The following is a 23,598-nucleotide window of genomic DNA, read 5'->3' as shown; positions in this document are numbered from 1 at the left end:
TGGAGTTCGAACCCGAGATTTCGCGATAGGAATCCATCACTATGACCAATGGACTACCACAATGGCATGGAATACATCTGATATAAGAATGGGACAGTCCGTGGAGTGTTTTTTGATTTTTGCTCCAGCGGCAACAAAAATAGACCGTCTAATTTCGATAAATACGGTTCATATGGATTCGGCCAACTTACCAAGCAAAAGAAAATATTTTTACGAACATAAAACAATACGAACCTTAAAAAAATATAAAAACTACTACTAAAATTCTACTTCTTGAACTGTGATCCTTTATTGATATTTTCTTATTTTCCCGACTATATATTCTGATGTGTTGGTAAGTGAGAGTTATTGATGAACGCGGTAAAATCGGTTCGAACATCGTTAAAGGAAAGTTGATGATAAATATTTATAAGGAAGGTCGGGGCGATAGTGAATAGTTATTAGCAGTTAAGTAATAAAAGTTTAGCGAGTGTTTCATGCTCTCTTCATCATTCTCCTTACTTTTTTCCAACAGAATAAACACTTGTTTGTGTTTATAAGAAAAATCCACTTTGGTGTCTGAGAACTATGAATATCTTCGCGCTTATTGGAAAAATACTGTTGGTGCTATGTTTCAGTTTAATTTGTTCGGGTAACGGGGACCGAAACGGATCTGAAATTATTGAAACGACGTCGAATTTCTCAAACAATATACCACGAGAACGAACGAAAGGAGAAAAATGGATATCGATGGAGAGGAATCTTAAAAATGCGTTATCTTACGCGTCAAGAATAGCTATACGTTCCATGGATCCCGAAGACGTGGCCAAGATATCGACGAAATGTTTCTCAAATCTGTTGAAAATTGCTGTTGGAATTCGACAACTGAAGATGTGGGCTTTCCGATGTGAGTACTTGGAACACTTTGAAATAAAAATAATTCGTAATTGGATGTGCCTGTTCGAATGTTAGGTAGAAATTACGATAAATTTATATGATTATTCAAAATTTAATTTTGTTTCACCACCATCACACGTGATGACTGAATAGGGACCATATATATAATACAGTCGAATATCCCGTTCTAACGAATACCGTTATAGCGGAAATTTCGTTTTAACGAACATTTTTCTGATTCCCCAGATAAGTTTACATAAAAACAATGCAATAACCTGGAATTCCTTTATAACTAAATTTCGTTATAACGAAGTGATTTCGCCGGTCTCTTGGAGTTCGTTATAACGGGATTCGACTGTATATTCATACACTAATTTATGATTTCACTTTAAAAAAATACTTTTTAATGCACAGACATTGGATTATTTTAGCCACTTACGTATTTGGATGATTTTTATTTCTATTGACGTGTAGTTGTTGTGTCAATAGATGTGTTTATTGATTTAATTATGTGTTTCAAAAATAATACGAGGCTAAATTGAATATTATTCAAACAATTCGTCCATATCTTCATGCGTTGTTTTGTGATTTTACGTGAAAAAATAACTTCCCATGTACTGATATCGAATTATTTTAGCCACTTATGTGTTGGGGTGATTTTTATTTCTATTGACTTGTAGAAAAACTGTGCATGCGAAATATATTTTCACGTGAACTACGTTTTTTTTTCTAATTGTTTTCTCAAGTTCTTGACACGATGGGCAAAATACCCGATGGCGTCGCAAGAGGGGGAAGTATTGCACTGGGAGATTTCGATGGTTGCTTAGACATCAACGTGACAGAGAGTTTGAGAGGCAAGAGCTGCATCGTGGAATTGATACCACCACTACCGAAATTCGAAACGGGAATCGGAGTCGTCGATGACATTCCCGAACTGAGAACCGCCTTTGCCTCCGACACGGTACGAGAATTATTTATTTTTGACGATTATATATGCAATAATAATCACTATAAGACGAATATTTGAAGTAAGGTTTCTGAAGAAAAAGAAAGTTTATTATGTCGGTAATTTTTGCTACATTAAGAACTCGAAATAATATCATATAATACTATAAATTCATACTGGTGCAAACTCACATTATCTCTATTGATTGTGCGTTAAATATTTATATATTTCGAAATATATTTTTCTTTGTTGCCTTTTCTGTACACTGATATGACGATCAGTTTTTCTAAATTAATGCATTCAACTCTCAGCTGTTTGGCAGGTTCGATGCAGAGTTGAAGCCGTACTATGAATACGCCAAATTAAGATTAGCGATATGCGCACCTTCTTCTTGTTCTGAAGATGATGTGACTTTCCTGGCAAATAAAGGTGAAAGTGTTTTAATAATTCAATGCTCTGCGTCTGTGTTGTTGATATTGCATTAAAAAGGAAACGAGATATGATTGCAATAGGAAATCCTACACTGTAATCAAGTAGAACGTCAGAAAACAGTAACATTTCATTCGAATAGTTTATTAGTTTATTTATAAACAATAGACTTCTCAAATAGATTATTATACAGTGTGTAAGCAAAGTCCTGAACATATAACAATTCATAACAAATCACGAATTGGCATCAAAAGTTTGCACTTAAATACAGGATGGGCAAAAAGTCCGTACAAATTTATGAAAAATTTATAAAAACCGGAAAAATAACGGAAATATAAAAAAACGGTTTGCAGGGTTAGCATCGCTAGGTCACGGGAATTTTTTTTAAAACAGGAAAAATGTAACTCATGAAACAGTCGACAGGTGGCACTAACATAAAGCAAGTCAAAGGAAAGATTCGTAGATAGCGAACAGAATGCCTCCACATCATTTATTACAGCAGCATGTGTTCCACATGACCAACACCACAGGGGATAGCACATTGCAGGCGAGTCACAAATCCAGCAACGGCAAATTGCAGCAGGTCCTCATACACGATTTACAATGGTGAACTGGTTGTGGATCAGAAGCGCAAGTTCTCATAACTGTCTCATTTGCATATTTCCACCCACGTCACTCGTACCAACGCCACCTATCGGCTGTTTTAAGGTATTTTTTTCCTGTCAAAAACATTCTTGTGACCTAGCGATGTTAACCCTACAAACCGTTTTTCATTCCAATTATTTTTCCACAATTTTTATTAATTTTTAAAGTTTCTACGGACTTTTTGCCCACCCTGTACTTATCATGGATTGGAGTGTTTATTCCTTCTGCAAAATTAAAAGAAAAACCTCACAGATAACGCTTTAAAGCAAAAACTCGACATACACATAAAAAGCAACGCAATATATAATTAATGTTTAGGGGCCGTTCAAGTATTACGTAAGCAAATTTTTACCCATTTTTGACCCCCCCCCCTGTCAGCAAAAGTCAGCAAAACACTGACCCCCTTCCCCTCCCCCCTTGTCAGCAGAATTTCGTCATCAGCTCTGCCCCTCTGAATCCTAACTCATATTTTCATAAAGGGTGGTTGATGACGTAAGCATTATCCAAACGCCTCCTCCCCCCTTGTCATCAAAAGTCAGTAATTCGGAAATCCCCTCCCCCCTATCGATGATGACGTAATACTTGAACGGCCCATTATGACAAATTTGCGTTACATAAAACTCTGGTGTATTCTATGTATGCGGATTATAAATGTGTCCCATATCAGCTAAATATCTATTTGAGCAACCTCCAGAGCAAGGATTCTTAAATTTTTATATTCCACTGATCCTTTGTGTCAAAAAATATGCATGCCAGGGAGCTCCCCATTGATAATAAGATGAAAGTCACGTACCCATTCACAGAATATCATTCAGCACATACTAATGTTAAAGCAATAAATTAATTGTTTTCTCATCCAATCTCACAGATCCCTTGGAAACTCTCTAAGGAAGAGCCAAGACGTACTTAGGCCCCTAGTTAAGAGCCACTGCTCCGAGCCCATATAGAATATTTTCATCGAAATTTCCCGTGGAACAAATACATCTCATATAAATTGTTTCAGATCTCTATCGCAATATGTACTAATTTTTCTTTGTTTACTCTCTTATGGAACATCCCAGTTCTGGAAATGCTAAAAGTTGAATGGGATGTGCGAGTACATGAATGCCAAGCAAAGGAAAAAATTACCATCAAACAGTGGGATGAATATGTATCCATGTGAGTAAAAAATATTGTGTGTGATAAGTTATACAAGGGTGGACTGCAACTAATCTGCCAAACGAAAGGGCGAGGGAACATGAAATACCATAGCAACCCTGTCCTATCTCTAACCTTTTTCGAGTTATGTTGGATAATGGATTATGGAAGGAAAATACGTCACATCTGAAAAAAAACTCAAATTTCTGAAGTTTCTAAAAAACCCCATACTAAGCACATACAATATTTAGAAAGAGCAGAAAAATATTCCATAAGTTGACACGATTTTCATCAAAATATTTGGATTAAATGGCGAGCTACAAGCACTGAAAGATTGGCAAAGTCCAATATGGAATTGTCGCTCAAAATCTGTAACCGCAAGATTCCGCAAAGCCCTTCTAGCTAAAATCCGCCAAATTCACCGCAAACTTATTCATTGTACCAGCTTTCGAAAGCGTCTACAATGAATCATATCGGTGTTGTGGTTTAGGAGAAAGAAATTCAGCTTTTTGTTTGCAATACATCACTAAAATCAGCGTTTTTCGAAATAGACATTTCAGTAAATTTTGGCAACAGTTCGAATTCACACTTGGCGAATCTCTAAGTACTTGCCATGAACCTCTTTGCGATCAGGGATGTAATATTGCGTCAAAATGCCAGAGGAATGAATTCATTCAAACTCATCTCTTTTTTTATCTCAAACGCGAAACTTATTGCAACTCTACGAAACAAAAATGTGTGTGTGTGTGTGTGTTCCCCCGTTCTCCTCAGCTTTTCACTCCTCCTCATTCTCCACGGCATTCCTCCCCCCAATTTACCGTCTCTGTAGAGATGTATTAATAGTTTAGTTATCTCTATCAGAGTGATTATCAGTAAAGGAACAAGTGAGCAGCACTTTTGCCATTCAAAAAAGCTTTTTTTTAATCTTTTTATACTCCTGGGTTTAGTGATCCCCCAAACACATATAATATGTGTGTGTGTGTGTGTCTTTCTCAGAGAACTAATCCTTCTATTATATACTGTACATGAAAGTAAGAAAAAGAAAAAGCAAGGGACTAATACTTCCTTATCTAATCATCTACTCATCCTTGTTTCTTTTTTTTTTAATTTCTTTTCCTTTCTTCCTTTTTTTAACGTGTAAACCAGACTACCACATTTATCGCCTACACGTCTAATACACATCACTCAAATTTATCGCCAGCTTCTTGTACGGGAAGTGTTAAATACTGATGGAGGTGCCACCGTAAGATTTTCTTCTGTGAAATCAGAAAATAGTCACTACAATCTGAAGAAATCCGCCAATTCCGAATTTTCGTCGAATATATATTTCGACGAATGCAGATTTCAGTGATGTATTGCGAACAAAAGGATAAATTTCTCCAGAACTAGAACATCGATATAGGGTAAGCTTTTAGTAAAATTTTGAACGATTGCGCACGCGCGCGCGCGCGTGTGTGTGTGTATATATATATATATATACCTGGAAGGGTGTTTGCAGAATTGGCGATTACTGCTTTTGACGATAATTCGATTTTACACTTTACCAATCTTTCAATGCTTGTAGCTCATCATTAAATTCAGATACACTGGTGAAAATGATGTCGTCGTCTGATGGGGCTTTTTTCTATTATTCTCAAATATATCCATAGTTTTGGGTGTAGGTCTCTCAGAAACTTCACAACTTTGGGTTTCTTAAGACTTGACGCATTTCCCTTCCATAATCGGTTATAACTCGAAAACGGTTAAAGATATGTCAGGGTTGTTAGGGTGTTTAAGTTCCATTTAGTGTCGTTTATCACCCTGTTTCGTTTGGCAGATTAGTCACAGTTCACTTTGTACATCTAGACCTTGTTTATAATCCTATATTTCATGTTTTTTTTTCATGAAAATAGAATTGTCATTGGACTGATAATATTTTTGGCATTGTGTGGCACGACTTTGGATATCATAATGTCTAGAAAAGATAACACTTATAGGCAAACCTCAGGTGAGTCCTTCAACTTTATGCCTAACACTTTCATTGAAAGCAGGCTGTGATGCTTTGTTATGTGTAGATCAGGGACAAATAGGGACGTATGGACAAATCGTATTCGCCATGGCGGCTAAAAAATTGGTATTGGGGCCTAAAATTTTCATTATGTTGTTACTAAATTTTGTAGGCTCAGAGCACCTAAAAGTGTTTGGAATTTATAGCAGCATATCTGCCAACATGAAAGAGGTCACTATGCCCTGAAAACTCAAAATAAGCCTTATTTTTTACCATTCTCTTCGGGTGAAAAAATTTTCGGGCTTAAAAAATTGTTCCGGTGCCTCGCAAATTTTTTTGTGATTGGTCCAGCCATTGTGTAGATTCCAACGAAATTTTCTGGCATCAATTATTTAATAGTTTGTTTTTATTGTGCGTGTATGCTATAAATTTCATTTCACCAGAAGTGGAAGGAATTCTAATGTTTACAATTTAAAACCCGCCGCTGTGGGGGCCGAGTGGTCATAGTGACGGACTCGCATCGCGATGATCCGGGTTCGAACCCCACCGTCACCGCAGTGGTGGTCGGCTGAAGTTGGTTTCCTGTGGTTCCCAACTTCGAGACGCAAATGCGAGCTGATTTCCTCATTGAAGTCTCGCCACAGAGAGCAACAGGGATACAATTATTCAATCATTACACTTCACTCATAGTTAGAAAAAACTGGTGGTAGATGGCAGCACACTACACATAACAAGCATTATACAGAAACAAACTTCACGGCAGGTTTCACTACACGTTCACTCACTTCTTATTGTTATAAGAAACCCCGATTCCGATGTGATAAAATTTAGCGGTTTGGACTTCTGTATAATAAAAAGTATCAGCATTAATATGTATTGAAACTTCGATATAACTATACTCTGTGGACCAAGAAAAAATATCGTTGTGGAGAGGTTGTCGTTATATCCAGAGGTAGATAGATAAAACCACTCACAACCCCGGAATGATGCAAAACATCTTACTTCCATTACCTCAAAAGATGCAGGATTGTGTCAGAAAATGTTAGCAAAGATTTATAGCAGAGCCCCCATTCTCTCTTCTTGCTCCGTGATGATAATGTTACCTCTAGACAGCATTATCCAGAGGCAACATTATCATCAGCCGTCAATAAATTTATACTGCTGTTGGCATCTATTCTACATTGGCGTTGTTGGTACCAACATAAAATGTATTTATAAGCATTTATTCTGCACAAAAAAGTTATAACTGATCAAACGATTAATAAAATTCAAACAGTTGTTCTACATTGTAATGTAGTTTACCGCGCAGCACTTTTGCGTACTACATAACAACACTATCGTCATGAGAGTAGTGAATGGATACGCTCGGAGTGTAGAAGTCCGATTGTGGACATCAGCGTCGGAGGTAAAGTGGTTCCCACTGAGTCGATATTGCTACCGCCAGCCAGAGATAACCGATCCCTTCTCGGCACATAATTTCTAAGCGATGCTGGAATCGACCTTGATGCTCAGAAAAGGAAGTGTCACTTCTGTGGAGCTCTTGGGACCCAACGTCCTTTCCTCGAAAGAACATCTGAAGCTAGTGCTCTGCCGACACTAACTATCGAGTCATCTTCGTATCGACTTCGTGAAGATGAAGGTGCCCATCTCGCTTCTCAGCAGCGAAATCTCAATTCCTGCCCGAAAAAGTTCAAGAGATGTTTTAAATCAGGGGGAAGGCAAGACACCTTTCACTGAACACCAGATCAGCAACGTCAATCATGTGCCGTTGGAGGTTCCTCGACTCCAAGAGCCATAAAATTCACTATGCTGACAAGGAAAGCGCACTGAACAATGATTCTCGTTGTTAGCACAGTATACCACCGCGGCCATGGGAAAGGATACGAAAAGTGTCACACATAAGATTCTCGCTCGATCTTGTGAGGTAGAAATCTTTTTATAACTGCTGTCGAAAATGTATAGAGCAGATAATGTATTACAGTGGGAAATTTTGGCTATAGTTCAGGTGACTCTCAACACAGCCTAGCTGATAAGCTTTCAAGACCGATTCGTGAAAGAGTCCCATACTGTAAGCTGTTGAAGCTTTGTTGTAGCTCAGATTCCTAAAAAATCCAAGGATTCTTCGAGAATCCCTACTTGGGAATTATGTTTTAGATGAGATAAGAATAAGATCATCGAAAACTTTGAATCCACCAAGAAAACTGAACATTATGCGAAAGGGAAAAAACGTGGACTCGTATTAAATCCAAGAAAGCACTACAGACTCCGTAGTGAGTTGACTACATTACGAGATACTGAGCCCATAATCGTGGCTACTCGGAGACCAAGAGGTGTCAGCAGTTGCACGAAGCTTTCCATTGTATCCGTAAGAAACTATTCCCATGTTGGTAACTGCTTACGCATTATGCCGTTGGGCATTATTTATTATTGTTTAAGCTTCCATAAACGATTAGTAGAGTAAAAAAAACTAGCTTCCGTGACAAGAGAGTGAGCACTAGTCGGAATATTAATGTTAACAGCGCATAGTCCTTTTCCAGAGCACCTTCACCACTTCGAAATCGTCAAAAGCCCTGACTGTAGATGTGGAGAAATCGGAAACGACTAGCAGTACGCCACCAAATGTCCAGCAACTGCACCATACCACCAACATGCTCCAGCAATTAGAAATATTGACAGTTGGAGGAGACAGATACCAGAAAGGCAAACTCTAATAATGAAACTCAGAAACTTGGTGAACTTTATGGAAGCAAATCCAAATCTGGTACGAAGGGAGCCATCGACCCCATAACAGTCAAACCAAACACTACCATAAGTCCCCGAAGATCTTCAAGAATCAGACGACCGGTTCTTTCATATGCTGAGGAGTCTGAGGGGCTCTTGAGTGAATGATGCTTCAATTTAGGAATTAGTCGTTGCAGCGCTGTCTCGTCCCTTGTCAAATTTGCTTCCCTCTCAATGGAAAATTCTATTTCTATGGATATACTATATACGTATTAGTTGAGTATATATATATAAGACTTCTGCACTTTTCCCTCATTATGCGACTGGGCATGATTTATTATTGTTTAATAATAAATAAATAGCTTAATTTGTGCCTAAGAATCATCTCGCATAAAATGTGTTTTCTCAATTTATGCTAGATGTTTTAAGCATTTAATACAAATACAAATACAAACATAAATACAAATCAAATACAACGCCACAACAGGCAAAATGCCCAACCAGGTGGCTGATAAAAAGGTGCCCATAAAAATATGGATGTCATATATTTCAAAAATACAGCAACCCAATTAAAAATGCAATTAACAAAAATTATAAACAAATATATACACATGACAAAATATTATACAACGCCCATAAAGAATACTTATGGTTGTCTGATTCTAAGTATGGATAGCTTCTCGATTCGCCCCAACATGTTTATCGTATTTCTTTTTGAACGTGTCAATTGTGTTACAATTTACTACCTCCGGGGGTAAACTATTCCATTTATTAACAACCCTATTAGAGAAAAATTCCCTGCGACACCGTAACCTTGCATTGTCCCTCACCAATCGATACTGGTGTCCCCTTGTAAAAGCAGTCGATTGGCGGTGTACTAAAAGTTCATGGTCCATCCTATCCATACCATTGACAATTTTGAACACTTCGATCATATCTCCTCGACACCTGCGTTCATCCAATGTGAACATATTCAAAAAATTAAGTCTCTCTTCATAACCCAAGCCCTGTGTGCCAATAAGGACACGCGTAGCTCTTCTCTGCACCCCTTAAACCAAGTATATGTTCCTCTGTAGGTATGGTCTCCAAAACCTTACAGCATACTCCAGTACAGGACAAACTAAGCGCGAAAGAATGACTTTAGGAGAACGCGAAGAGACCTTTTTGAAAATGAGTCCAAGCATTCTATTCGATTTTTTGAACACCGCTGAACAATATTCAGAAAACCTAAGTCACTCGTCAATGAGAATTCCCAAATCGGTGACCCTAGTTGCATCCAGGATAGTGACACCATTCAACTCGTAAGAGAACCGTGGGTTGTTCGAACCAAAATGAGCGACCATGCACTTATCAACGCTAAACATCATGCTCCATTCATTTGCCCATGCTGCAATCCTGTTTAGACTGGTCTGGAGCGACTCCCTATCGCTCTGATTCCCGATTACCCCCATTAACTTCACATCATCAGCGAATTTGCTAGTAATCCCATCGATACCCTGATCGCGTTTATCGATAAAAAGTGAAAAAAGTATGAGACCAAGGACAATTCCTTGAGGAACTCCAGTTGTGACTTAATATAATATAGCTCCACTTAAATATAAATAAATAAATAAATATATATATATATATATTTATTTATTTATTATTTATTTTTGCATTGCTTTTATATTTTTTGCACTGTTTTTGTGTTTTTGTTTTTATTCATTGGTTTTTTTTTTTAATTTTCTCATTTTTGTGCTGTAATATTCTGTGTGCATGTCTATGTACATTTGATCACGTACAATAAAGTTTTCTCCAACACGGTCCGGCTCCTTCACAGGGGCAATGGCTAAAATTGGCTAAAACTGATAGAGTCTGGGCCGTGTTCGGTTTGAAAGAAAGGAAGAAAGTAGTAGGAATATATGCTGCCCCCCCCCCCCGGAAGGTTCTGTTTTTTTGAGGTTTTGTGCAGAAATTAAAAACGTCATATCACATCTCTATGCTTTTCTTGTGAAATGAATTCAGGTACAGAGAAGTTTTGGTCACTTTTTCCGCCACCAAGTAAGAAGCAACAGGTCTCAATTTTAGAACAAACAATGCAAAACTGATATTTCCTTGAGGAAAATATTTTGGCAAAAGCCAGAATACAGTTTATTTATTTATTTTTTTAGGCATCCTGATACGAATCTTGTTATGTTTTTCGTTACGATGGAACACGGAAAAGCTTTACAGACAAAACAACTCAGGAGGATCGATACAAATCATCAATGGCATGAAAGTGATTTCTTTCTTATGGATTGTGTTATCTCATACATGGTCGTATATACCACAGGAACTTTACAGTAAGTCATCCAACAAAACAGATTGGATGTCACGAATATTCTTTGAATGCCCTTTTACTTCAGATATGAATACCAATTTTTTTAAAACAACCACTTTTCCTTGAATTTATACATCTTAGGTAATGGCACTTACGCTCTGAAGATGAGCAAAGATTTCGCTTTCCAAGTCGTGATGAATGGTTATGCAGCTGTTGACACTTTCTTCTTCATAGGGTACAAAAGAGTCAATATTAGAATGATGGAAACGATGACTATACGTAGATTTTATGCGTAGTTAAAGTTATCCTGTTCTGAGCTGTCAACACTCTAAATAACCCATCAGAAAGCGAACTTTGAAAACGTCTTAACCTCTTTTACGATCACGGACGAAATATTTCATCCAGTGGAAGAAATTTTGTACAGTTCTTAAAGTACTATATATTAAGCATGGCCGTCAAAAACTCTGGAATTTTGACAATTTTTTTCAATTTATGTGGAAAAAAATGAACGTGAAATAAAATTTTTGAAGATAATCAAAAAAATAAATTAAGAAAGAGCAAATTATAAGGAATTACTCCCATTAATCCGGTTTTCACGTTTCAATAAAGGAATAGCGCCAAATAATAATAATGATAATAAAAATGATGTGAAAAAGTTATAATTATTTTACTCACTTTTTTTTTTACAATAATTCAAAACAGCGCACTAAAATACATGAATACAAATATACAAAATAAAATAAAGACAATAGAACGAAAAAGACAAAACATACACTATGCAGCTCTTAGGGACCCATTCGGTTCGTCCTAGAGGTTAATAAATATTATATATAATAAACGGCACGCTCGATTTACATTTATTTCATTTTATTCATTTTTTTTATTTTTATTATAGATATTTCAAATTTTTCCTTGGTTACCTATTTATATTTTTAATAAACCTTTGAAAATTCGTTATAGAGTTTGAGAATGTGAAAATTTCTTTCTTGAGATGTTTATTTATTCTAAGGTCTGATAATTTTTTTCCGAATTTGTTACAAATAGTTGGTCCTAGGTAATTTATACTTTTTCGAACAACGTATTTATTTGTTTTTGGAGTTAAATACAAGAAGTTGTATCTATTTGAGGTTCTACCGTTATTAGTTTTAAGAAATAAATTATGGTTTTTAGTCATAAAAATTATCATTTTATAGACATAAATTTGCCTTAGATCAAGTATTAAAATTTCTGATTTCAGTAGATCTGGATTATTAAATAACATTACCTTGCGTTTTATGCGATTATAGATGTTATTTAAGTTCTTAATATTATCGTGATAGGCACCTCCCCACACTGTAATAGCATAAGTTACTCTTGATTGGATCCAGGCGTAGAAAATTGTTTTAAGGAGTTCCGGACTTAAAATGTATATAAAGCTGCAATTTGTTTTCTTATCGTATTACAAACATTGTTAGAATGGCTTTTCTTGCCAAAATTTCTGTCGATCGGCATACAAAACTGAATGAAAAATTATATCGTTAGGACATTATTATTTTTTTTAATTCAACCAAAAAACGATATAAAAATATATACACATAATTGTGTAACGAAAAAGCACAACGGTTATGTGCAGGGAAAACTTCTAGGATATCGCGACAAAATGTTATTGCCGTTGCTAAGGGTTTTTCATAATGGTAACCGATATTTTCTCCAGTTTCAAAAAAATAGTTTCTGTATAAATGATCATCATAAACCTGCAATGTATGGGAACTACATTCTGCGGCGGAGGAATGCATTCTTTACCTTTCTCTGTAGACAAAAGGAAGTTACGGTTGCGATATCTCCTTTAGTTTAGAAGGAAACTGAGCGATAGACGTATGTGGGTACATCCTATTATTGAACAAAGACCTTCACATATGGTGCTTTTAAGGATATTTACCGCAAGCTTAGAGCAGAGCTGCCCTTAGGTGTGTGTGACAGGTGCGGTAGCACGGGCCCCGCGTTTTGGGAGGCCTGCACTTACTGTTATAATAATTATTTTCATAAATTCCGGAATTCTGCATTTTCATCTAGAAAGAAATAATTCTGAAATTTTATGCATTTTTTTCATCAATTTCTGGAATTATTTCTTGCATTTACTCTGAATTTTCATGATTTTCATTTTCTCAATTTTCGATCCCGCACTCCCACAGAATATTGTCTTAATATAAAATTCGAAGCTGAGGGAGCCCCCAAAATTATCATGACCCTCTCTGACCCCGCTATTATTTTCGCACCAGGCCCCGCATCTGATAAGGGCGGCCCTGGCTTAGAGACGACAGTGACAAGTTCAACTTTTTTCGCATGTGAGTTGACACATTTGAATATTTGAACTCCTGCTGCCATCTAGAAAACAACAGTTTGACTTCAATCTACCCCGCGTCGTGTAAATACCTCCCATTTATCCTAATGTACAAAACCTGTGTGTGCGAATGCGGAGCCCACACAAAGTTTTGGCACGTGCGGACACCATCCGGGCTGTGACAAACACTTTCAAGTTGCGAGCCGCATTTCGGTGTTCTTAAAAATGTCACGGCAGCCGTGTTTTGTTGTGGCAGCTGACGGCCGCACGACGGCGATTCATCCGTATCATGTGGAACTCACGCCACTAATGGAATCTCCTTATGTCCGATTTTCCGTACCGACGAATCCTTAGCTTATGAAAGGAGCGTAAACCTTTGGTTAAAACTTCTTCCAGACCTGCACGTGCATCCGCTCCGTGCGAAAGAGTCCTCGTAGAGGGAGTTCCTTATGCAAGTAGTGCAGTACAAATGTTCTTTCTTTTCTTTTACAACACGTTTCGCCATGGCTAAACATCATGAGTATAGAGCCAACTTCATTCTAATATCTTCACTAAAGAATATGACGTCGAGTTTAGAAAGAGATGCTTCCCGGATGAAACTGATACGAACAAGGTGATTCCATACCAAAATTCATGTAGAAAATTTCGATCTTCCAAAGATTTCCAAACCCTCTCCTTATGCTAAGATCATCATAAAGTTCAATGCGTACAACCTTCTGGTGGATAGTTAGTACTGTAGAAACCTCAGAACAGGGGAACTTTAATTATGTATGCCTTATATAGCAAAAATAAGATTATTTATATTTTTGTGATATCTCGAAATTATTCCTTGATTAGAGGCTTCCTCCTGATGAGGACTTGGCTGCAAACCAACACACGGAAAATTCCTATCTTTATGTACATATTCAGAAGAGTTTGGAGGTGAGTTTTTGATATTAATAATAGTTTATTTAATGCACGATAAGAATAGCATTAACCTCCGGTCGGGTGCAATACAAATCCTAACACATTCAAGCACAACTCATCTGTGGCATTAAATTTTTGATCGGGCTTAAAGGGGAATCATACTGAACTTTTTACTGAAGCAAAGTTATATTTGCGTTTCTAAGTAACTTTCTTATAATTTCTTGAAATTTTCTATAATACGTAACCTTAAGTTTTCACAATTTTTTTCTTGGGGGCGAGTCAGACGCAATTCATCTCACATATTATATAGGAAATAATGATATTGATCATTATTTCCTATTCATAGAACGATAAATTAGGGAACTCTATGAAACATGGGTGTACGAACTATAGCAGGCATATAAAAAGAAATTTTAAAAATTCGGATATCAAAAATACTTACGTAATCAGGTGCAACTCATTTACCAGATTAACGTGCCCCTCACAAAAATCGACAATGCACTGGAGAAGAAACCACGGTTCCCTTGTGTGAATTGTGGGCTGTCAGGGAGCTTTTTCTTAGAGCCCCCCCCCCCCCGGTAAACTCCACTCTTTTCAACATTTTTTGGAAAAAAATAGGTACTTAACCTCACAGATTAGCTGCCCTGACCGAAGATTAAATATTGCGTTCGATCTATAGGGTCTGATTCAGAGGCGTTTGAGTTCTTGCTCTGTGATTACATCATCTTTACAACTAATCAGTGCAATCTCTTCAATTAAGTAGATAGAAAAGTAGAATTCCTCCATAATCTGAGATAGAGTGGAATACCTCTTCACTTTACGTGTATGTGTGTGGTCGGCTATATTATATATATATATATATGTGTGTGTGTGTGTGTAAAGTGAAAAGGTATATATAGTGAAGAGGTATATATATATATATATATATATATATATATATATATATATATATATATATATATATATATATATATATATATATATATATATATATATTGTCGTATATTATATATGTTATAATGCTATATATTGTTGTTGTTTTTTTAATGAAACTTCGTGTTATACTTGGTACGTCGCTGTCGACGTGCAACTTTACATCGTTTTTCTATTTGTACTGACGACGATAAAAAGGTATTTTATCTTCTCTTGAACGCCTTAAAGATTGGGCCCACCTTTGATGTTCGTCGTTGCTGTACAACTTCTGATATACAAGCTCGGATCAGGCCCGATGTGGCATATTGTTTACGGACAGTCAGTCGATCATTGCCGAGAAAAATGGTGGGCAAATTTGTTCTTCTTCAATAATTTCTACGGAGTATTTTCGGTAAATTACTTTCAGTGTTACGTTACGTCATATATAATTCAGTCGTTTTGTAATTTTTTATAGCTGTTGCTATCGTGTAAACTAGAATTTTTTTTTTCAAAAAGTGTTCTATTTTCATAAATACAGTGATAGAAAAACAATTTAAGAATAGTTCTTTATTGCGGCTGGATGAGAATATTTTTAACGTTTTTGTATCTTTCGGTAGTGCCTAGGATGGACTTGGTACGTCGCTGTCGACATGCAACTTTACATCGTTTCTCTCATTGTACTGATGACGATAAAGAGGTACTTCATTCTTTTATCTTCTCTTGATGTTTTGCCATTAACCAGCCATCTGGTTACGACGGCATATGCCATCGCGGCAATAAGTAATGGTGGTGCCCAGAACCGTACATACCGACATGCGGATTTTCAATTTTTCTCACATGTATATGACGAAATAATTCGTCATACAGATGCTGCCACTTGCACGGGCATCCTTCTACTTTTCTATGTTGCCAATATGAACACACACACACACACACACACAAATACTTGACAATAACAAACAAAAAGAAATACAAAAAAGAAAAAAAAAAGACATATACACAAGATGTTCTGTTAATGTATATCACAAACTCGAAGAGTTGTTAGTAGGCATCAAGAGGAACAAAAATTACGATGGAACATGGTTTCGCAAACCACGTTGAGCGGGTGAAAATCGCGAAAAACGCATGCAGGTTGCGACGTCAAACTGGAACGACAAAATAGTACAATATATAATAAGTATAAAAATATTTATTTGATTAAATATTACAAGAGTTGTTGAAAGTGGTGGCCACTGACGTCATTGCACAGTCTACAACGACGTAAAAACGATTCTCGGACGCGCTCAAAGATACCAGGTATGCTTTTGATGTCTGCCGCAGCGACGACAATCCGCGCTATTAGATCCTCCGGTGTGTCAACACGCGTCACATTAACGAGTGATTTAAGGTGATCCCATAGGAATCGCGGTCCGGTTCACACGGACTGCGATCCGGTGAACGTGGAGGTGAAGCAATGGGTCCGGCGCGTCTAATCCACCTCCTCTGAACTCAGAGCCTGCATGCGATTTTCACCCTCTCAACGTGGTTTGCGACACCATGTTCCACTAAATTTTTGTTCCTCTTGATGCCTACTACCAACTCTCTGAAATTGTCGGTTCATTAACAGAACATCCTGCATATAATATACGCTATGTGGCCCCAAGGGCCACTTAGTCCTTCTAGGAAACGAAAGAAAATGTGTATTACAATGTTCCAACACCATTGTGATCCAATTAAGCAGTGTAATTATATATAAAAAAGTAAAATTACATCGGATTTAGTGAATTTTAATCAATATGATGCAAGTATATTCTGGGAATGTTCTTTTTTTTTTTTTATAGTTATCTAGCTTTTCGATAACAGTTTCAGAGTATGTCTTCATAATTTTGAATGATTTTCGCATATTTGTAAATTTCATGTTTCAGGTTAATATTATTAGTTATTGGTTTGTTTTTTTTTGACAGAAATGAGTTAATCAATTCGGGATCATTTCAACAACCTTTTTTAAAATTACTAACCAATGATAACGTTTCCATTATCTCTTGTGATGAACTAAACATCTCGGTAGAAGAGTAGAAGAGTTTCATCAGAGAGTTGTTTCATGCATTCTGCATTTTTTATTTGCCTCTTTGTTCATTTATTTGTGGAGATGTTTTTGTTCGCATATTATGGTTGCTATTTCGTGTGACTAAATTCCAATGTACAAACATTGCAAGCGTTGGTGGAACTAGTACTTCAGTTTACGCTTAAGGCCAAAGTACTATCAGAAACATTAGAAAATTTCTTGCACTTTCTGTGATGTTTCTCCCCGATAAAGAACCTACAGATGGCTTTGTATATTCAACTCATCAATTTCTTTCCCCATTTGAAAATTTTCTTCTTCGAATTTATATTTCTGTTGAATGCTTTTAGCGTAAAGCAACATAGCTTTAAGTTGAAAGCACTCTCTCTCACACACACAATGCAGTTTATATATTTTGTGTTACACATATACATTGTAATTTATGTGTCCGCGTTGGCACCTAAATAAAATTTAATGACATCAATAGCAATAGTTTTTAGATGTGAATTAGCAGAAAAGTAATAGCAAAGTTCATGGTTGCAAGATATAGAAATTCAATGCAAAATAGTAATGAATTAAATTTTTTGCAGAACTCGAAAATTGAGAATCATCAAAGCCAGTGTTTGGGTTTGTCAACCGGGGGCACACCCCGACACTGGCTAGAGGCAGAACGTGATATAAAAATATAAGATTTATAGGTCATTTTATAATACAAATACAACGCCACAACAGGCAAATTGCCCAACGAGGTGACTGACTTAAAGAACATCATGGATCCCCGAGCCATTTTTTGGAGCCCCTACCTACTACTGCTACACCACACATGCACCCCGCGGAACCCCCAACGAATCGGTACATGCTGGAATGTGCGTGTACGTGTAGTGAAACCTGACGTGAAGTTTTTCGTTTCTCTGTAATGCTTGTTATGTGTAGTGCTGCCATCTGCCACCAGTTTTTCTAACTATGAGTGAAGTGTTATGATTGAATGATTTATCGTTGTAGGACTGTTGCTCTGTGTGGCGAGACTTTTAACGGGGAAATCGGCTCGCATTTGCGCCTTGAAGTTGGGAACCACAGAAAACCAACTTCAGCCGACCACCACTGTGGGGTTCGAACCCGGATCCTCGCATCGCGAGTCCGTCACTATAACCACTCGACCACCACAGCGGCCAAATAAGTTGCAATACATTATTTTTAACATGAATTACTGATAAATATTTTCTTGCATTCATTTTGAACTTGAACAACCCATGACGTCATTGCACTTTATTAAGAATTTAACATTTCTTAGAAAACTAATTCGTTATATTTATTAACTTCTATTATTATTATTATTTTTATGATTTTGAATCTACGGCGAAGAAAATCAGTTTTAATGATTTTATACAAAATTCAATCAAATATATATTTTAATACCTTCAAACCTCCAAAAAAAAGTAAAAAAAGGTACGTATATTTATAATGAAATTGCACCGTGAGTAGCACACGAGAAATTAATAGGCTAGGTGACTGGTTAATCAGCCAATGGCATGCAGCATAACTTGGCTGACCATATTTATTCGAACAAATCCCTAGAAATCGCAAAACTTCGCAAAAACCGTGGAAAAAGTAAGTCAAGTAAATTATTGGTAGATTGCCAAAAACTCACTAATTACGGGAAATGGGGGGGGGGGGAGGACTTCTGAAAAATGGAATTATATTTGAAATACAAATACAACGCCACAACAGGCAATATGCCCAACGAGGTGGCTGACAAAAAAGATGTCCATAACAAATACGGATGTCATGTATTTCAAAAATATACCAAGCCAATTAAAAATCCAAACAATATATATACATGATAAAATATTATACAATGCCCATAAAATATGCTTATTTTTGTCATATTGTAAGTATGGATAGCTTTTCAATTTATCACAACATGTTTATCGTATTTCTTTGCAAACTTGTCAGTTGTGTTAGAATTTACCTCCGGGGGGTGAGCTATTCTATTTATTAACAACCCTATCAGAGAAAAACTCCCTGCTACACCATAACCTAGAATTGCCCCTTACCAATCGATACTGGTGTCCCCTTCTAAAAGCAGTCGATTGCCGGTGTACTAATAATTCATGGTCCATCCCGTTGAAATTTTTGAAGACTTCAATCATGTCTCTCCGACACCTGTGTTCATCCAATGTAAACATGTTAAAAAATGAAGTCTCTCAACGCCTTTCTTTTATCAATAAACAATGACAGGTCACCTCACCATTTTTATACTCACTGAATGCTCTTTTCTTTTCAAGATAAAGGTTACGCAAGCTTTTTGTGAACCACAGGGGCGGGGGGCGATTCAGAAACACGCTTTTTTCGAGCAAAGGGTGTGACGTCGTGCAAAATAGAGGACAGCTTCGTAATAAATTTTCCCATTGACTTACCACCACGACTGATTCACACCGGTCTTCAAAAACTTCTGCTAACCTTTTTCTCAAAACATCAAAGTTAGTTCTCCGAAAACAAGGAAACAGTCTTTTGTTATCAACCTTACTCGAAGAAAAGTTACAGAAAAAACTAACTGCACGATTATCACTGGAAGAAAACCCATCCACCACCGAAACATGTTCAACAAGATCCTTGGAACTAATGAGATCTAAATCCAAAATAGCAGTGCTCCTAATGGCTTCTGATACATGCTGATACAAAAAATTATCGAGCCCCAACTTAAGAAAGCCTCTTTCATATTGATCTCTAGCTGAAAGGTTCTCCTAATCGATACCAGGGTATATACTTATTAGTATTAGCTAACTATCTCTATTCATTGACACTAAAACAATAGAGGGCCCAAATGAAAGAAACAATAATTACTGAGAGTACCCGGGAAAAAGTATACACTGTTCGCTAACACGAACGTCTAAATAACCCCCAAATTTATATCAAAGAAGCAGGAAAAAAACACGAAAATGGCGGGAAACATAGAACTAGATATTCCCTCCTACACGAGCACGTGAGCAAAGAAATTGATTATCGACAAAGAGACAACTGTCACAAACCTGGCTAAAGTACAATGGAAATGAAATGGGAGTAAGAAAAAAAAATTAAGTGGATCGAAAATACACAACGAAAATTAAAAAAAATTGAGAGCAAAGTAAAAAAAAATTATCTCGCAAATCCAACAATGTGCAGTCCTAAAAATCCGGTTAGAAAATCAAACTAAATAGTAAACTAAACACACAATCTAGAAAAATAAAGAAAACACCGGAGAGTATGTGAAAACGCGCTAAATAAAACTCACAAGGATGAAGAAAAACACAAAATGGCGCACCAAAGTGACAGATAATCCTTCGGTTATCCCTCGGTGAAGGTTCCGGATAAAACTACTGCTGGTCGGCGAGCAGAGCCCGATAAAAGCACGTCTGATCCCTACCGCGGCCAAGACGAAAATGGAAAGAAATCCACAAAAAAAAAAAACAGACAAGCATGTGAAAATTTAATTTACAATTATATTATGATATTTGCGATTATAATCGTTATATTCACGTAGGCATTTTGTAGTTTTTTATCGCTGTTTCACTAGCCATACCTGAAGTCACATAAAACCTGATACATAAAAAAGCTTCCATATTCCCGATTATAATATATGTGTGCTCAAAATGTATTTATGGAAATTTTCTGATCTACAGAAAACTTCCAAAAATACAGAGGTTCCTTGCAAAATTTTAGCTGGATGCTAATACTTTGCAGTATCAAAATAAAACCCATTATTTTTACTTAAAATATTTGCGGCTTTTAGTTTTAAATGAATGTTTCATTATATGAATTTTTTCTCTTTTTTGAAGGCATCCTAAGCTTTCACTGGCAACACTAACTGCATTATCATTAGCCAGCGTAGCAATAACCACATGGACTCATATTCATTACGCATTACCACCGGTTCTTACGCCATCATATTCCATCACTAAAAATTCAATAGATTATTTCTTAAAAAACGGATACGCACGTCCTTATGTTCACGGAGTCGTCTATTTCATGGGGTTGATGTTCGGATATGTTATCCATCACAAGGACAAGATCCGTATTTCAACGACAATCAACGTCATCGGCTGGTTCGCAAGTTTGGCATCTGGATTAGCGGTGCTATACACTTCATACATCTGGATGAACGCTGAGGAAGACCCTCCGCTTCTCATCAGTGCTTTATACATCGTAGTCACCAAAATAGCTTGGTCATTATCTTTAGGTTGGGTCGTCGTATCTTGCTGTACTGGAAACGGAGGTAACTTAACGTAATTTATGATTTTCTCTTTTCTTAATTCATTGAAACATAAGTATTGACTTTTGAGATATATGTTTACTGAATTTTTTCTATTCAATTTTGGTAGGACTCATAACGACTTTATTAAGTTGGTCGCAATTTACAGTTCTGTCTAAGTTGACCTACGTGGCTTATCTGGTGCATCCAGTAATCCAACTGGCTTTTTATGCAAGCTCCAGGGCTCCTATACAAATGGAAAACAGGACTATAGTAAGTTAAAACTGATTCATTATTAATTTTGGCTTAATTATTATTTTGGCTAATTATTAATTGTGTACACAAATTAATGTTTCATGTTAGAAAAGTCAGGGTTCCAAAATACAAGATTATTTGTTTTTATTACAGGTTTTCTATTATTTAGGCTTCGTGATGGTGGCTTTTATGAGTGCATATTTCTTGAGCATGCTTTTCGAAGCTCCGTTCATATCAATGGAGAAGCTTATGTTCCATCAAAGAATGGCATCCACATTAGCTGCGACAGAAAACGGGAAAACCAACTTCCAAGATTCGAAACATGATTGCGAGAAATGATGTTACTCCGATACATTAAGAAATTGTAGAGGAAAATGAACTAATAATTATAGTATTTGGATTTCTCTCTCTCTCTCTCTCTCTCTCACACACAATTATTATTCAACGGTTTTATGTCATCATTTTCTTTCAACCAGAGTGCTTTGTAAACCATTCGAGTTGAACATGTATATGGAAAGAACATCAACAAAGTTTGCAAGTGCGAACTATTTTTTTTTTTTAATTTAAATTCCATGTGCTCAAGCATTAATCGTTCTGTTTTCATTGTCATAAAACAAAACAGATGATGAAACGATTCTAACCCCATCACTATCATAATATACATTTGCACTGGGGCGTATGCAGGATTGACCTTCGGAGGGATTACACCAGGTTTGGGAGAGGCACAACGAATTTTACCAAACTTTCAAAAAAACATTTTGAATTAACCAAATTTGATTAAGATAGCAGACAAACGTATTTTCTTTCGATGATTTAATCATTTTACACAGATGCTCAAAAGTATTTTTAAATTTTGATCGTCTTCGGGGCTTCCGCTTACGTTTGTTTGTTAGGTTTTAATTACGTTTTACTCTTTCATAAAAAATAGGAATTTTCCGTGTGTTAGTTGGCAGATAAATCCTCATCAGGAGGAACCCTCTGATTAAGGAATAATTCTGAGTTATCAAGAGAATATAAACAATCTTATTTTTGCTGTATAGTGTATACATAATTGAAGTTCCCTTGTTCTGAGGTGTCCGTCAATTTATATCTTATTACAGCTTGATTGCCGAGATTGTTATATTCTAGATTGGATAAACTCACTTCCAGATTTTATCACATACAAGACAAAAATTATTTTTTGATTATTTATATAAGGACTATTACGATTACGGACTGATTATCTGTGGATGATGCTATATGATCACAATTTGTACGATTATTTATTCCAGATTATTTATTGTATATATGTATATCATTGTTATTTTCACATAAATTAATAAATTTCCGGATACACCCATCCTCCGGGAAAGCTTCGATATCTCTCTGAGATGGGAAGCGGGTGTGTCCGGTCCTTCAATGTTCAATGTTCTGAGGTGTCCAGAGTCCTAACTATCCACCAGAAGATTATACGTACTAAAATTTATGATCATCTTAACGAAGTAATAGGGATACATTTACAAGAAAAATTTAATTGATTAATTAGAAAAATGTATAGGAGTTTGAAAAACTGGAAACACGCAAGCATTTATAAACGGTTATGCTTAAACAGATTATATCCTTAATATAACGACATCCAAGTGTGCCGAGTTCATTAAATATTTGTCTTAACACGATGTTTTTAATTCCGTTTTTGAGTGTTATAGACAAAATCCGATATTTTTCTCCATTTATATGAGTATACTCGATACTTTGCCAAAATATAAATTCACATACGTGTAGCAATTGTTTTGAGCACAAACAAGGAGTTACTACGTCATGAGTTATATACTGAAAAATTTTCCTGTTAAGAAAAATAAAAAATAAAGGACATACACTGCTCAAAACAATTAGGGGAGCAAGCAAAAAAGGGAAGAA

At 36.4% G+C, this 23,598-nt stretch overlaps 1 protein-coding gene across 1 annotated transcript; it reads left to right on the top strand.

The window, feature by feature from the left end:
- Positions 1–347: 347 nt before the first annotated feature.
- LOC149087603 (nose resistant to fluoxetine protein 6-like) lies at positions 348–22,102 on the top strand. Its single transcript, XM_089231533.1, has 13 exons — positions 348–886; positions 1,623–1,837; positions 2,134–2,251; positions 3,958–4,054; positions 5,926–6,020; positions 10,892–11,062; positions 11,182–11,275; positions 14,198–14,281; positions 15,428–15,590; positions 15,796–15,875; positions 21,035–21,471; positions 21,578–21,720; positions 21,856–22,102. Exons 1-13 carry the CDS (start codon positions 568–570, stop codon positions 22,039–22,041), a joined length of 2,202 nt encoding a protein of 733 aa, XP_089087659.1. The 5' UTR covers positions 348–567; the 3' UTR covers positions 22,042–22,102.
- The last annotated feature ends 1,496 nt before the right edge of the window (positions 22,103–23,598 follow it).

The sequence above is a fragment of the Pholcus phalangioides genome, unplaced genomic scaffold (assembly GCF_987345545.1).
Source record: "Pholcus phalangioides strain wild (caught in Gottingen) unplaced genomic scaffold, Ppha-v1.0 ptg000004l_1, whole genome shotgun sequence".
Classification (NCBI taxonomy): domain Eukaryota; kingdom Metazoa; phylum Arthropoda; class Arachnida; order Araneae; family Pholcidae; genus Pholcus; species Pholcus phalangioides.
Note: the sequence above shows the minus strand (reverse complement) of the source record. Positions and strands in the feature narration are given on the sequence as shown.